Genomic DNA, 15356 nt, shown 5'->3' on the forward strand with positions numbered 1-15356 from the left:
CTTCCTTAAAAAGCTAGAAATAGAAGTACTGTATGATCCAACTATCCCGCTCATTAGAATATATCCTAGAGAAATGAGAGCTGTCACATGAATAGATCTATGCACAGTTATGTTCATTGCAGCACTGTTCACAATAGCAAAAAGATGGAAACAACCTAGGTGCCCATCGACGGTTGAATGGAGAAACAAATCATGGTATATCCACCTAATGGAATAGTATGTGTTATAGTTAAGATTGTGTGTCAACTTGTCTGAGCCATGATTCTCAGTGTTTTAATGTAATCACTCCCATGATTGACTATACTGTGAGTAGCCAATCAGATGAAAGGGAGTCTCCTTGCGGATGTGGTCCGCATCTGAATATAAGCAGACGTTCTGGCTTTTGCTCTCTGGATCCTGCGGCTGTCTCCTGTCGCCTCATCTCCAGTTCTTGGGACTTGAGCTGTCAGCTTATCTGCTGAACTTAGGATTCGTCGATCTGCACAGCCTGTAAGTGGGAGCCCTGCTCTCTGACCTGCTGAACTTGGGCTTGCCAGCTTCTGCGGCTGTGTGACTTGGGAGAGGCCTGTACCCTGATCCACGGACTTGGGACATTCTAGCCTCTACAGTCGCGTGAGGTGTTTCCTTGATATAAATCTCTCTCTATATATATATTTATACACTTTATTGGTTTTGCTTCTCTAGAGAACCCAGCCTAAGACACTACACAACAATAAAGAACAGCGATGAAGCTGTGAAACATAAACATGGAGGAAGCTGGAGGTCATTATGCTGAGTGAATTTAGTCAGTCACAGAAGGACAAATATTGTATAAGACCACTATTGTAAGAACTCAAGAAAAGGTTTAAACAGAGAAGAAAACATTCTTTGATGGTTAGGAGGGTAGGGAGGGAGGGTGAGGGTTATTTACTAACTAGATAGTAGATAAGAATCATCTGAGGTGAAGAAAGGACAGCACACACTACAGGGGAAGTCAGCACAACTGGACTAAACCAAAACTAAGACGTTTCCTGAGTACAATCAAACAGTTTGAGGGATAGAGTAGCAGGGGTAGACGTCGGGGGACCATGCTTTCAGGGGATATCTAGGTCAATTGGCATAACAAAGCTTATTAAGAAAATGTTCTGCATCCTACTTTGGTGAGTGGCATCTGGGGTCTTAAAAGCTTGCAAGCGGCTATCTAAGATGCATCAATTGATCCCAAGTACCTGGAGTAAAGGAAAATGAAGAACACCGAAGACACAAGGAAAGTATTAGACCAAGAGATGGAAAGGGCCACATAAACCAGAGACTTCATCATCCTGGGACCAGAAGAACTAGATGGTGCCTGGCTACCACCAATGACCGCCCTGACAGGGAACACAACAGAGTCCCTGATGGAGCAGGAGAAGGGTGGGGTACAGAACTCAAATTCTAGTAAGAAGACCAGAATTAATTGTCTGACTGAGACTGGAGGAACCCCAGAAAGCATGGCCTCTGGATTCTCTATCAGGCCAGAAGTAAAACAATTGCGAAGGCCAACTCTTCAGACAGGGATTGGACTGGTCTGTGGGACATAAAGGGATACTAGTGAGGAGTGTGTGTCTTAGCTCAAGTAGATACAGGAGACTAAACAGGCAGCTTGTGTCTGGAGGTGAGATGGGAAGGCAGAGAGAGTTAGGAGCTGGTTCAGTGGACATGGGGAATCGGGTGGAAAGGAGGAGTGTGCTGTCACAGTATGGGGAGAGCAATCAGAATCACATAACAATGTTATATATAAACTTTTGTTTTGGAAAAAATAAACAAATAGAAAAAAAAGAAAAGAAAAATCCTTACAACTGGAACAATAAGCAACATCATGATAAATGGTGAAAATATTGAAGATGTCAAAGATTTCATTTTACTTGGACCCACAATGAATGCCCATGGAAGCAGCAGTCAAGAAATCAAAGGACGTATTGCATTGGGCAAATCTGCTTCAAAATACTTCTTTAAGTGTTAAAAAGCAAAGATATCACTTTGAGGACTAAGATGCAACTGACCCAAGCCATGGTATTTTCAGTTGCCTCACGTGCATGCAAAAGCTGGACAATGAAGAAGGAAGGCCGAAGAAGGATTGATGCATTTGAAGTGTTGTGTTGGCAACGAATATTGAACATACCATGAACTGCCAGAAGAACTAATGAATCTGTCTTGGAAGAAGTACAGCTAGAATGCTTCTTAGAAGTGAGAATGGCAAGACTTCGTCTTATGTACTTTGGACATGTTATCAGGAGGGACCAGTCCCTGGAGAAGGACATCATGCTTGGTAAAGTAGAAGGTCAGCAAAAAAGAAGACCCTCGACGAGATGGATTGACACAGTGGCTGCAACAATGGGCTCAGACTTAGCAATGATTGTCAGGATGGTGCAGGACCGGGCAGTGTTTTGTTCTATTGTGCATAGGGTTGCTATGAGTCAGAACCAACTGGACGACACCTGAGAACAACAACAGCATCATTCCATCTGTAAATACCTCAGTATGTATCTCTTAGAGATAAGGACTCTTAAAAAAATATACAATGTCATTATGATACCTATAAAAATTAATAATTCCTTAATATCACCTAATACCTAGTCTGTGTTCAAATTTCCTTGATTGTCCTGTAAAGGTCTTTTTTATAGTCAGCTTGTTTAAGTTAGTGTCCAAATAAGATCTACACATTACATTTGGTTGCTAGGGTTCTTTGGTTTCTCTTTTTTTTTAAACTAAACACTTTACACCCACTCCTCACTTATGGACATGGTTAGATTCCAAAGACCAGGTCATTTTGCAAAAATTAACGTTGTGAGAAAATGAAGGATGATCACATCGGATCACAAAATGGAAGATGATTACTTCATTACATCACTGTCAGATTACATCATTACGTAAATGCCAAACTACTGCGAATCATGGCCCAGGCAGGTTGACACGTAACCTTAACCATCACACCCAGCGTTACTCTTGCCTTGCACCTCGGCATTCCTTACTGCCAGACGTACATTGTTAATGTGGAAAATAGTCCGATAGTAGATTTTTTACTATTGTTGTAAATGCGAAATATCAGAAAACGACATATTCGATAAGTGAGGGGTAGGTGTATTGAAGACTATCATATAATAGTACACGAGAGATAAGTGTGCAGCTTGATGAATTTTCACCTACTGATGGCTCACTTCTATGTAACAGCTCCCAGACTAAGAACAAGATATTACTAGTTCCCTAGAAGTTCTCCTCATGTCTTCTTCCAATCACATTCCCCTACCCCAAGAGTAACCCCTATCTTGGCTTCTAGTGCTGTCAATTAGTTTTCTTTTTATAGAAATAGAATTATTCAATATGTACTCTTGTGTCTAGTTCATTCAGTGTATTTTAAGGATTCATCCATGATTTTGTGTGAGTCAGTAGTTCTTTTTTATTGTGGCGTGGTATTCTATTGTATGAATATGTATAATTTATCTGTTGTACTCTTGATGGACATTTGGATTGTTTGCAGTTTTTTACTATTACATATAACGCTGTTGTGAACTTTCTTATGCTTCTGTTTTAATGAATTAGAAGTCTTTTAAAATCTCTAACAGTTCTTCATCACTTTTCTCTTGCAATTTACTTGTTGGAGAAATTGGGTAATTTTTCTTGTAGAAAAATTTTCAAGTTTTTCACGGCAGGGTTTTAATATTGAGTGTTTGTTTTATTTGTTAATATGCAGGCTTGAGTTGAAATTGTTTTATTATCTCAGAAACTAATAGATAAATGATTCAAATAGTTTTGAGTGATTTTCCCTTTTTAATCTTTCTATAGTATCTGTCTTTTTAACTGTTAGCGTGTGTTACTTTTATAATAATAACATTTTAGAAAAAATTTTATATTAGTAACAAACATAAGTAGCTTTTTTGATTGCTTTGTATTTAAGTGTTTTAAGTGAAAGTAAATACTAATGATCTCCTTTGTATGTTTTCTTTAATAGGTTTGATATTAATGTGCTGTCAAAATTTTCTTCTTGCCTAGCAGATCAACATTTGCATTTTAGTCCATTAATGGGAAAAATAGCTGATATTGTACATAGAAACTTGGAAACCATACAGGACTTAAGGTAAATCTATTTAGGGGCTTTGTGTTGTGGTGGAAAGATCCTGGATGCTGACACACATAGATTTGCCACTTCCTAGCTGTATGACTAGGCTAACTTATTTATCCTCTCAGAAGTTCAGTATCCTCATCTATAAAATGAGGATAGTAATATCTACTTAGCAGCACTGGTGGGGGGATTAGATATATTGTATATAAAGCCCTTAAACACAGTGTTGTTGAGAATTGCAAAGGGACTGAGATTTTACTTTACTTGCAAGCTAACTAGTTAGCCTACCACAGTTTCAAAGATACTAGCAGAAGACATGAAACTCTGAGGTCAAAGACAAAGGACTTTATTTCTCATAGCAATAGCAGTAGCCAGAGTACCAGCATTTTCTTACCCTGGTTCCCTGAATTCCAATTCCTACAGTGGGCCGTGTTCCAGGAGAGGAGCCCTGAGCTTAGGTAACCCAAATCTTTTATAACAGGCAATAAATATATCTGTTCTTTGCTTGAGAGGAAGACACTATCTCTATCTTCCTAAGCTGTTTGCTATACAAACATGCTTGAAAAAGATAAGTTCTGAGTAAAGGCAGTCGGTGTTTCTGCTTGTAACATGTAGAAATTTGAGAAACCCGTGGACAATTATCTTCTAATAAGTATCTGGAGCATAGAAATTTTTCAGTAATTGATAGTTGCTATTATTATTGCACATTGAAGTAAACCCAGGAAGTATTAAAATTAAATATGAATTCATAAAATTTTGCATGCACTTACATCTTTCTTATTTCTTCCATCTGAGAATATTTTCTTCTTTTTCATTTCATAAAGGAGACTTAATAATTATATTAGTCATGTGTCAAAGAACTATTAATTTCAAAGTAACATTTGAGGAGTCTCTGGTTTTCTGAGTAGTGCTTTTTTTTTCTTTTTGGGTTGGGGGGCATGGTAAGATTACTTACTATCAGTGATTAACCTTCATATCTCAGTGCTGTGGTTGTCTTTGGTGTTTCAGATCAGCTTTTTCTAGCACATTACTTTTGATTACACTTTAGTAAAATTGTAATAGTTTCCCGCCCTCTTTTCACAACCTCACCTTCCTCCCAGCCCAGCCTTTCTGTTTTTTGTTTTGTTTTTAAATACACCTATGATACCCTCTGGCTGCCCGAGGTTCTTGCCTGACAGGTTTTTTCCCAGTCACAAACATTTATTAAACTTAAGATGCTTGTGGATATACTCATTAATTATGCATGAAAATTTTAAATTTTTTTAAATTGAGGTTTAATTTTCAGTTGGTGAAATCACAGATATTAAGAGTATAGTTCTATCAGTTTTAACAAATATATGTGCCTATATCAACATAGGGAATATTTCCATCACCTAAGAAAGTTTCCTTATTCCCTTCCTGTTCAGTTCTACCCCCCATCTATATTGGCAACCACCGTTCTGATTTCTGTTACCCTACATAAATTTTACCTGTTCTAGAACTTCATGTAAATGGAATCATATGATTTGTACTGTTTAACGTGTGGCTTCTTTCATTCAATATACGTTTTGAGACTCATCCCTGTTTCTGCATGTATCAGTCGTTCATTCCTTCTTATTACTGACTAGTATTCCATGTATGAATATACCACAGTTTATCCATTCAGCTGTTAATGGACATGTGGGCTATTTGTTGTTTTTGGTAATTGCAACAAATATTCTAATACAAATCTTTTTGTAGACTATGTATTTATTTCTCTCGAGTAAATACCTAGGCATAGAACTGCTGGGTCATAGGATAGATGTATGATTTTAAGAAATTGCCTCATAATTTTTTAAGTAGTTATACTATTTTGCATTCTCATCAGCAATGTTGCACCATATCCTGGCCAACGTTTGATGTTATCAGTATTGTGTAGTGGTATCTCATTATGGTTTTAATTTGTAATTTCCGAATGATGTTGAACGCTTTTTCATGTGCTTGTGCCCATTTGTATATCTTCTTTTGGGAAGCATCTGTTCAGGTCTTTTGCCCATTTTTAAGAGTTGGACTGCATGTCTTACTACCAAGTTGTAGGAGATCTTTATACACTCTGGATATAAGTCCTTTGTCAGATAGGTGTTATCAATATTCTTGCCAGTTTGTGTCTCTCCTATTCATTTTCTTAATTGCATCATTTGATAATAAGTTTTTAATTTTCTCTTTTATGGTTAACGCCTTCTATGCTGTCTCTAAGAAGTCTTTGCTTCCTCCAAGATCACAAAGATAATTTCCTATCTTTTATTCTAGACGCTTTAGTTTAGCTTTTATGTTTAAGTCTATGATCCATCTCAAATTAGTTTTTGTGTATGGTATGTGGTAGAGGTCAAGATTTTTTCTTTTTCATATGGATATATAGTTGTAACACAAGAAGATAAAAAGACTTTACCCATTGAATTGTTTTGGCACCCGTCTGTAAAACAATTTGTCTGTGAATGTTTATCTCTATTTATGGACTGTATGTTCTGTTCCAGTAATCTATCCTTTCACTAAAACTATTCTTTGTTGATTATTGTAACTTTAAATTGAGTCTTAAAATTGGATACTGCAAGTCTTTCAACTTGGTCTTTCTTTTTCAATATCATTTTGGTTATGGTGGGTCCTTTGCATTACCTTATAAATTTTAGAGTCAGGTTGTCAGTTTCCACAAATAAAAGTCTGCTTCCGTTTGATAAGGATTGAATTACAGCTATAGGTCAATTTGGGAAGAGCTGTCATCAAAATCAACTCTTCCAATGCATGCATACTGTGTAGCTTTCCATGTTTTTAGGAAAGATACAGTTTCTCATGTAGAGGTCCTATGTAGCTTTTATTTAATTTATTCTTAAATATTTTATGTTTTGAAATGCTATTGGAAATGGCATTAAAAATTTTTTTTCATGTTCCAATTATTTGTTGTTAGTATATAGAAATACAGTGGATATTTGTGTATTGATTTTGTGTCCTTTGACATTGCTAAATTCACTAATAGTGGGAATTTCACTTATCTTGTTAAGCTGGCTTATCTTTTTAAATTTCACTTATCTTTTTAGCCTGGCTCTTTATTATCCTACAAATAGCATTTTTTTAGTACCTGCTACTGGTTGAGCTATCCCTGATGTCATGAAATACTGAGATTGAAGGAGAACCTAAGAAAACTATTTAAAATACAACAGTGCCAGTAATCTTAGGAAAGGTGTAGAAACTTCATTCCTAGTGAGTTTGTAGAAGTAATATTGGAGAGAGAGCTGAGAATGAGAGCCCATTAAAGACTGGGAAGATGTTTGGGGCAGAAAGGGGGTGGCTTTGAACACTGGGGTAAGTATCTGAGATGAAAATGAAAGCGCAGTGATCTAGCACTGAAAGAAGGGCAAAAATGTGAATATATCCATCTAGCTAGTTTAATCCCTATTTTCTACATGATAAACTCTTGCTCCATGAGGTTAGGTAAATTGCCTAAGGTCTCAGCCAGTAAGAGAGGGAGTCAAGATTTGAATCTAAGTTTTCTAATTCCAAAGAATTATGCTGCTTGGAAGTAATAGTTTGTTTGTTTTTTTTTTAACAGATTGTTTAGTGTTGTTTATTCTTACTTGTTTGAAAGTGAGAAAGTGTCTTGTAAAAGGGAGACAATAGTAAAAATCTCTATACAGTAATTTTTTCATAAAATTCTAAAAATACTTACAGACCCCTTTGAGAATCTAATGAAGTCTTTGGACATTTCCCCAACTCCAAACTGCAATTACAAATATATACACAATTAAAAAAAATAATTTCAAAGAGTTCATGGTTAAACTAAATGACAATTTTAGCTAATCTGTTAATATTAATTAACATTAAACATTGTAATGAGAAAAGCCAAAGCATTGTACAACTGGCCTTTGTGGGTTTTTTGAAAATTAGTTTATTTTATGAGAAGATTGAAGAAATTTGAAAAAATATATACTAACATTTCAATTGTTTTTTTTTTTTTTTATTGTTTTCTTATTTTCATCTATGAGCATTTGTTATGTCTTTTCCATTTTGCATACTGTATTCATTCTAGGGGCATTCCTAGTTTTCAGATGTTTGTATTGTATAAGAGCAATCTTTTGAGAGCAGGGACTGCACTTTATTAATTTTGGTGTCTTCCTTAGTGCCTAGAAGAGTGACTTATTCTCCATAAGTGCTTATTGAGTGAAGAAATATTAAATGCCATCTTGTGTTGAGTACTGTCAATATCAAAATGACATAAAACATTAAGAACTATGAAGTCATTTATTAGTGGGAAATATTTTACCAAGATTTTTATTGGTAAATTATAAATATACAGAGAAAGGAGTGACAAAGTGAAATCTATTTCTAAAAATCCAAAATGAAACTTTTAATGCTATACTCATGGGCTATTAATCCAAAGTGATTTCTAAGTAATTTTCACTAAAATATTTCCCACCAAAAACAGTGTCATCTACGGACGAAACTTGAAGTGTTTTACACGTGCAATAAAAAACGTTATTTCAATACTTTTTGTCTGAAAGAATTCAATTTCTAGGTGATCTGATTTCAAGTTCCACTTGTATTTATAAGAAAAATCTCATAGCATAAAACCCGTTATATTTTTTCCAACCCCTTTCCATAGCTATTGATTTAATCTCACATTTGGTCATTACTCCTACATAATGTAAAAATGCTTATGTCTTTTTCTTTTTTCAGGTCCTTGTCTGTCTTAATGGTCAGCACATCTTCTTTAATATCACAACAGTTTCGAGAAAGATTAGTAAACAAAACAGAACTTCTTTTTGACACCATAGATTCTTCCCAGGTCAACAATTCAAGAAGAATAGTACAGTTTCTTCGGAATGTTAAATATAGTTACTACCCACTATTAGAAAGGTGCAATAAAGTGTTTGTAAGCAATGTGAGCCACCTTGATTTAGAATCCATCAGTAAAATACTTGGCCTATACCAGTCTCTACAGTTTCATAGTTTTGAATTTATTAGAATGGCTAAAACGAAGCTAACTGAAATGACTCCTCTGTGTGATAACCCTGCTAGCTTTGTAAAATTATTTGTAGCACTGGGACCCATGGCAGGACCGGAAGAAAGGAAACAGTAAGTTGAGCTAAAAGTACTTTTTTTTGTTGGGGATATATGGACCCTTCATGGTTAGGTCTCCTTGAAGTTCTGGAAGGCACAAAAATCACCCCATCAGACTTTGTAAAAGAGAATAACCTCTTACGCTTTCCTGCTTAATTCTTTCTCTGATTGTTTAAATTTGCATCTCAACTCTTAATCTACTGTTATGCTCTGAAAGGAGTCCCTGGGTGGTGCAAACAGTTAACGTGTTTGGATGTTAAACTTGTTTACAAATGGTTGGCAATTCTAGTCCACCCAGAGGTGCCTCTTAAGAAATGTCTAGCGATCTGCTTCTAAAAGATCACAGCCATTGAAAACCTATGGCACACATGGGGTTGCCATGAGTCTGAACTGATGGCAACCGGTATGCTGGGAGAGATGGACAATAACCCCCTGTTGCTCCCCAACACAGAAAGAAGAGGAGGAAGAACACCATGGAGAACACTATTTAGTGCTTTTATTTTCTCTTCTTAGGCCTACAATCCCCAGCATAGGGTGTGGAATGTTCAGAACTGTAGTAGTCCTGACACAGACCATTTTACTCTTTGATGTCTTCATCACATTCATCATCAAAGTCATTTACTGTGTCCACTGGAATATGTTCCCATGCTAGTTTTGAGTGAAATCGATCCGGCTTCTATCTTTTAAGTTTCCAGCTTTGCCAGATATTGATGTAGATAGAAATATTTGGGATATACAGATGAGCAAATATTAACTTAATACATGATTATTAGGCATGAGCAAACAAGTATAATCAGTGGCCTCATATTACTAAGCAGGGGCTCCAGGAGTTGCATAACAGAGGAATCTGCATTATTAGGGAATGATTCATCAGGGGGAACTTCATGGAGAAAGTTTTATTTTTAAGAGTTTTTTGAATTATATGAAGAAATTTAAGGTCACATCTTAAAGGACTATATCAAGGTGGAACCAAGATGATTAAATTAAAATCTTAGGAATCTTTTTTTGTTTTGGTCACCACGTATTGTTAAAATCTCATGCTAAGGCAGTACAGAAGTTGGACTTAGCAGTGTCTTTGCCTTCAAAGAATTTATATTCTCGTTGGAGGAATAGAAATATGTAATATCCATTGCTGTTGAGTCACTTCTGACTCATAGCCACCGTATAGTATTTCCAAGGCTATAATCTTTATGGAAGCAGACTGCCACATCTTTCTCCTGAGGAGTGGCTGGTAGGTTTGAACCACGGACCTTTCGGTTAGCAGCCAAGCACTTAACCACTGCACCACTAAGGGCTCTAGAAATATGTGAATACCATAATATAGCTTATGAGTAAGTACTGAAATCAGTGACATAGATAGTAAGTGGTATGGGCAGGCAGAGAAGTGAGAAAGGAGGCTGAAGTGGTTGGGAAAAGCGTGGGGGTGGGGGTGAGGGTCGGGGAGAGGGGTGGGAAACTGGATTTGATACCTTTGATAAAGCTGGACTAGGTGAAAAGGATAGTGTGGAGCTATCTAGGATGAATAGACAATTTTATCCTGCTGTCCTCAGGATTCATGTTTTGAGCCTGAATTATTTCTAAATTATTTTATTATTATTATTATTCTAAATTATTCTAAAAGACATATTTTATTTTGGCACTTTCATTACTGAACTACTTTGGATGGTTTCAAAATGGGCCGTTTCTGTAAATTTTTAGTTTATAGTGTTATAGAAAGAGTTTAGTGTGTAAGATTTCTGTTATGCAGGTGAAATAAGCATATTGGCTTACTGGTCAAATCTTATTTAATTTTAAGACATTGGAATATTCTTAGAATGTCATTCATTAATTCCTTAGCTCTCTAGTATTGAATAATTTCATCAAATCATTGTATTTTATAAACATTGGAACCTTATCTTGTTTGAAAGTCATTTATTGAATAAAACATATCTGGAAAAAACATTTTAAGATTAGGTTATACTAAGGCCTTAATTGCTATGAAGAAAACAATTTTACGTATTATTTATTTAATAATATTTTATATTATCTCCCAATTATATGTGGAGAAAATTGGAATTACATATTGAATTCAGTTTGTGTTTACATTTACATTTTTTTCTGTTCCTTACCCAACAATTGTTACTTAAAAAATTTTTTTTTACAAGCCAATCATCAGCTTTTCAGTAGATAAATATTTTTCTTTCCTTTAGACTTAAATCAACCATATTACTGATGTCAGAGGAGCTGACCAGCCAACAAGCCCTGGCAGTGTTGGGAGCAATGGAAGAGATGGAAAGTAGAAATTCACGCCTGATTAAAAAGTAGTGTTTCCTTTAATTCATAGTGTTATGTTTGAGTTGTCATTTTCTTTTTTTTTTTAGGAAAAAATTATGTTTTTTTCCCCTGTAATCTAGCTGTTTTTGAAGAAATAGAGAATTAACACGGCATAGTTTAATTATTTTCTAACTTGTTTTTCAAAATAGAGATGATGAAATTATTTATGTCATCTTTCATTTCATTTGCTGCTTTTGTTATACAACAGCAGAGCATCATAATTTAGGAAAATGGAGAGCACAAGGAGCCTACTTTGCAAAAGGACAGTTTCTGCAGAATATTTAACATCCATGTGAACTTGAATTGTCTCACACCACAGTTGTTACCTTGAAATCGTAATGCCATATATTGGTATTTTTGTTAATTGGAGATTTATGAAGGAAAAAAATGTACTTCAAACTATTAGCTTAAATTTTCATTATCCATTATGTTTTCCTTTATTTTAATATTCCTTCTGCCCATTTCGGAAGGAGCCCCACTGGCACACTGGTTAAAGTGCTTGGCTGCTAACCGAAAGGTTGGCAGTTCGAACCCACCAGCTGCCTATTTCCTCCAACTTTCTACCTTTTAATATTTCCCATTGCTTTGAAGCACCTCCATTAGAGGCCCAATGGGACTGAAGGAAGAAAATTAAGTCAATTTTGCTACTTGTTAGTAACTGGTGGTTCAGTTTTTGGAGGATGTGGAATTTGATGGCTGCTCTGTGAGATTTTACTTAGGAAATAAGACTGTTTTTATCTCCTCTCTATTGATAATTGAACTCTATTTCATCCACACTTCGTTGATAACTCGTATCTCATTGTATTTTAATTGTTTACATTTCTTTAACCATCTTATTTGTTGCTATTTATCCAGCACATAGCATAGTGTCTGGCATGAGAAAGCTCCTCAGTAAATGTTTAATAATAATAAATGAGTGAATTGATTATAATGTATGTTTTATTATTTTTTTTTAGAATTGCTTCAGTTGTGCATAAACATTTGGATAACTATAAACCACTAGAGTTATTGAAGATAACTCGAGCACTGATTTTTCTGCATTTTCAAAGTAAAGACATTTTTGTGAGACTCAGAGAGTTACTGCTTAGGTAAGATTCAATTAGAAGTGTTTGTTTAACCTTTCAGTTTATAATCTAGCCTTAACATTTGTTTTGTTTAATTATGTAAAGAATTGGTTGGAACTCTGCGGAGATAGACTCAGCTAGCTTATTATTAAAAATGTTAAGACACCTCTCTCTACCCATTCTCATCCTGCCAATCCCCATGCTTGGTATATTTTCAAATGGAAATGAGGCTAATAGGGCAGTTGACTTCCCTAGGGGATGAATAGCAGTAAAAGCCAAGCCATTCTCCTTTTCTGCAGGAACGCAATAACTGTGAAAAGATTTGGGACTGCTGAGGAAGGCAAAACCTCATTTAGTAGCATTCATATTTAGGGGCCTTAGTCTGCTTACTTGCCTATTTTAAGGTATATTAAACTTTTTAATTTAACTTTTTTTTTACTTTTAAAACAAAATATATAATGGTAATGTTAGTGAAAAAGTATTTTCACATAGAAATATCTTTCATAATTTAAAATTCCCTGCTTTTCCATGGATTTAGCATTCATATTTCAGCTAAGAAGTTGTTTAGTTTTCTGTTGACTTTCATTAGGCTAAAATGGAATTTGCTGCTGAAAAAAAAAATTTTTTTTTTAAATTTTAAAAAATGGGAATAATGACTTGAATGCAATTCAAAACATAATTTAATCTTTTTTCCCCCTCCGTTTTTCACTACTAGTTTGATTTCTTATTGTGATTTCTGAAAGACCAGGCATGAGACTTTATGCCATATCAAAAGATTGGCATATAGTTGAAAGAGATTTTTATAATCAAGTGATAACTGGATGGTTAAAAAGGATTTGAACTGAGGAATAAGAAGTGGCATTATATCAAATGACAGTTTGGTATATTTGGTGTGTATAAAGAAATTGACCTTATTCTTGTAGAAATAACTCATTGTTAAGGTGATTGTGTGCATGCTTATTGTTTATTCATCCTTTCCGTATTTAGCATAGGGTTTCACATAGAGAGCCTCTGAATTAAGAATGTTATGTTCTGAATTAGATGTTGTAAACTGGCCCAGAGACAAGATTTATTTGGCCTGCACAGTGTTTTTAAAAAAATTAAATTATACAATACTGTTTGCCTATGGTACATTAACAGAAAAATGATAGTTGGAGTAGAACAATCAAAGGGGATCTCACTTTACTTGTAATGTTTTATTATGTGAAGTTTTGGTGAGAGCAAATGTTAAGAGTAATTAATTCTGAGTAGCGAGAGCCCTTAAAATCTCTGTACTTTAAAATTGTATGAAAATGATTTTTATTCAAATTATTTACTAACATTTAAAAGTTGGGAAATATTATGTAAAAATCATAGGTGCCTCATGTTCCAGAATTACTCACCTTCTCCCACTTCAGTGCAGATAATCTTAAGTGGATGTTAGAAGGAACACAATCTAACTGAACTAAATCACAAAAAGTGCTTATTTAAATATAGCTCCTTAACCTGTCAGCAAACCAACGGAGTTCATGTCCTGGAATAATGTCTTTGTTCTTTTTTTTTTTTTAGCTTATTGAAATGTAATATACATAAAATATACATATTCCTTTTCACTCATTATTTTCCTCCTCCTCCCCCCCGAAGAGTAACTACTATCCCTGCTTCTAATAGCAGAGGTTACTCTTGCCTGCTTTTATACTTTATGTAAATAGAATCATTCAGTATGATTTCTTTTGTGTCTGGCTTCTTTTGCTCAATAGTCTGTTTATGAGATTTAGCTATGTTTTTACTGTATATTATTCTGTTGTTAGAATATAACAAAATTTATTTATCCATTCTACTATTGATGGATATTTGATTTATTTCCAATTTTTGGCTATTATGAACAGTGCTGTTATGAATATCCTCGTAGATATCTTCTGGTGAACACGTATATGCATTTCAGTGGATATTTAGCGGGGAGTGGAATTGCTGGCTCATAGGGTATGCATATGTTCATCTTGAGTAGATCCTGCCAAGTAATTTTCTAAAGTGGCTGTACCAATTCATACCACCAGCAGAATATGAGTAGTTGTTGCACATCCTTGCCAACACTTGGTATTTTTTGACTTCTTAACTTTAGCCATTCTGGTGAATAGGTAATGATATAAATAAACACACATGAATATCAAAGTTTTGGAATTTGAGGGAGTATCACAAGGAAGAACATCAGATTGAGACTGGAGAGATTTGGTGTGTTGTGGATTTAATTTTGGACAAGAATTACAAGATTGGCCAATATTGGGAATTCTTTTAGGTCAATTCTACAAACAGATGTAGTTTTTGGAGCTTTCTTTCTTTAAATATATATATATATAAATCCTGTATTAGTTTTTTGTAATTTTAAGAATAAAATATTTAGTACTTATGAGTGCCTACTGTGTATCAGGCACTGTGCCAAATATTATATAAAAAGCAATCATTTCGAAAAATTTAGAAAATGGGAAAAGTATAAAGAAGAAAATAAAAGTCATTCACAAACCCATTCAAACATTGTTAACAGCTTAGTTTATTTCCTTGTAGGGTGTGTGTATATATGAGAACCATGAACATATTGTTTTTTTGTTTTTTAACTTAACCTTATAAGCGTTTTCACATATCATTAAGAACTTCTTGCAAATATTCCTAATGACTGAACAACACCCCATTATACTCTATACCACAATTCACTTAACTTTTCCCCATCTTTGGATATTTAGATTATATTTTTAGCCATATTCAAAATGTGATGAATAACGTACCCAAGTCTTAGTCCACATTTTAGATTATTTTCTTAGGCTAGTTTCCTAGACAGGGATTGACTCTATCAAATG

General features: G+C 34.8%; 1 protein-coding gene across 1 annotated transcript in view; it reads left to right on the plus strand.

Moving 5' to 3' along the window:
• Positions 1–15356, plus strand: part of FASTKD1 (FAST kinase domains 1) — a 42307-nt gene that overhangs the window by 7791 nt on the left and 19160 nt on the right. The window contains exons 4-7 of the mRNA XM_004375539.3: positions 3968–4093; positions 8765–9163; positions 11338–11448; positions 12418–12549. Of these exons, the coding sequence (XP_004375596.1) occupies positions 3968–4093; positions 8765–9163; positions 11338–11448; positions 12418–12549 (768 nt within the window). The remainder of the gene's footprint in view (positions 1–3967; positions 4094–8764; positions 9164–11337; positions 11449–12417; positions 12550–15356) is intronic.

This window comes from Trichechus manatus, unplaced genomic scaffold (genome assembly GCF_000243295.1).
Source record: "Trichechus manatus latirostris isolate Lorelei unplaced genomic scaffold, TriManLat1.0 scaffold00037, whole genome shotgun sequence".
In the NCBI taxonomy this organism is placed as follows: domain Eukaryota; kingdom Metazoa; phylum Chordata; class Mammalia; order Sirenia; family Trichechidae; genus Trichechus; species Trichechus manatus.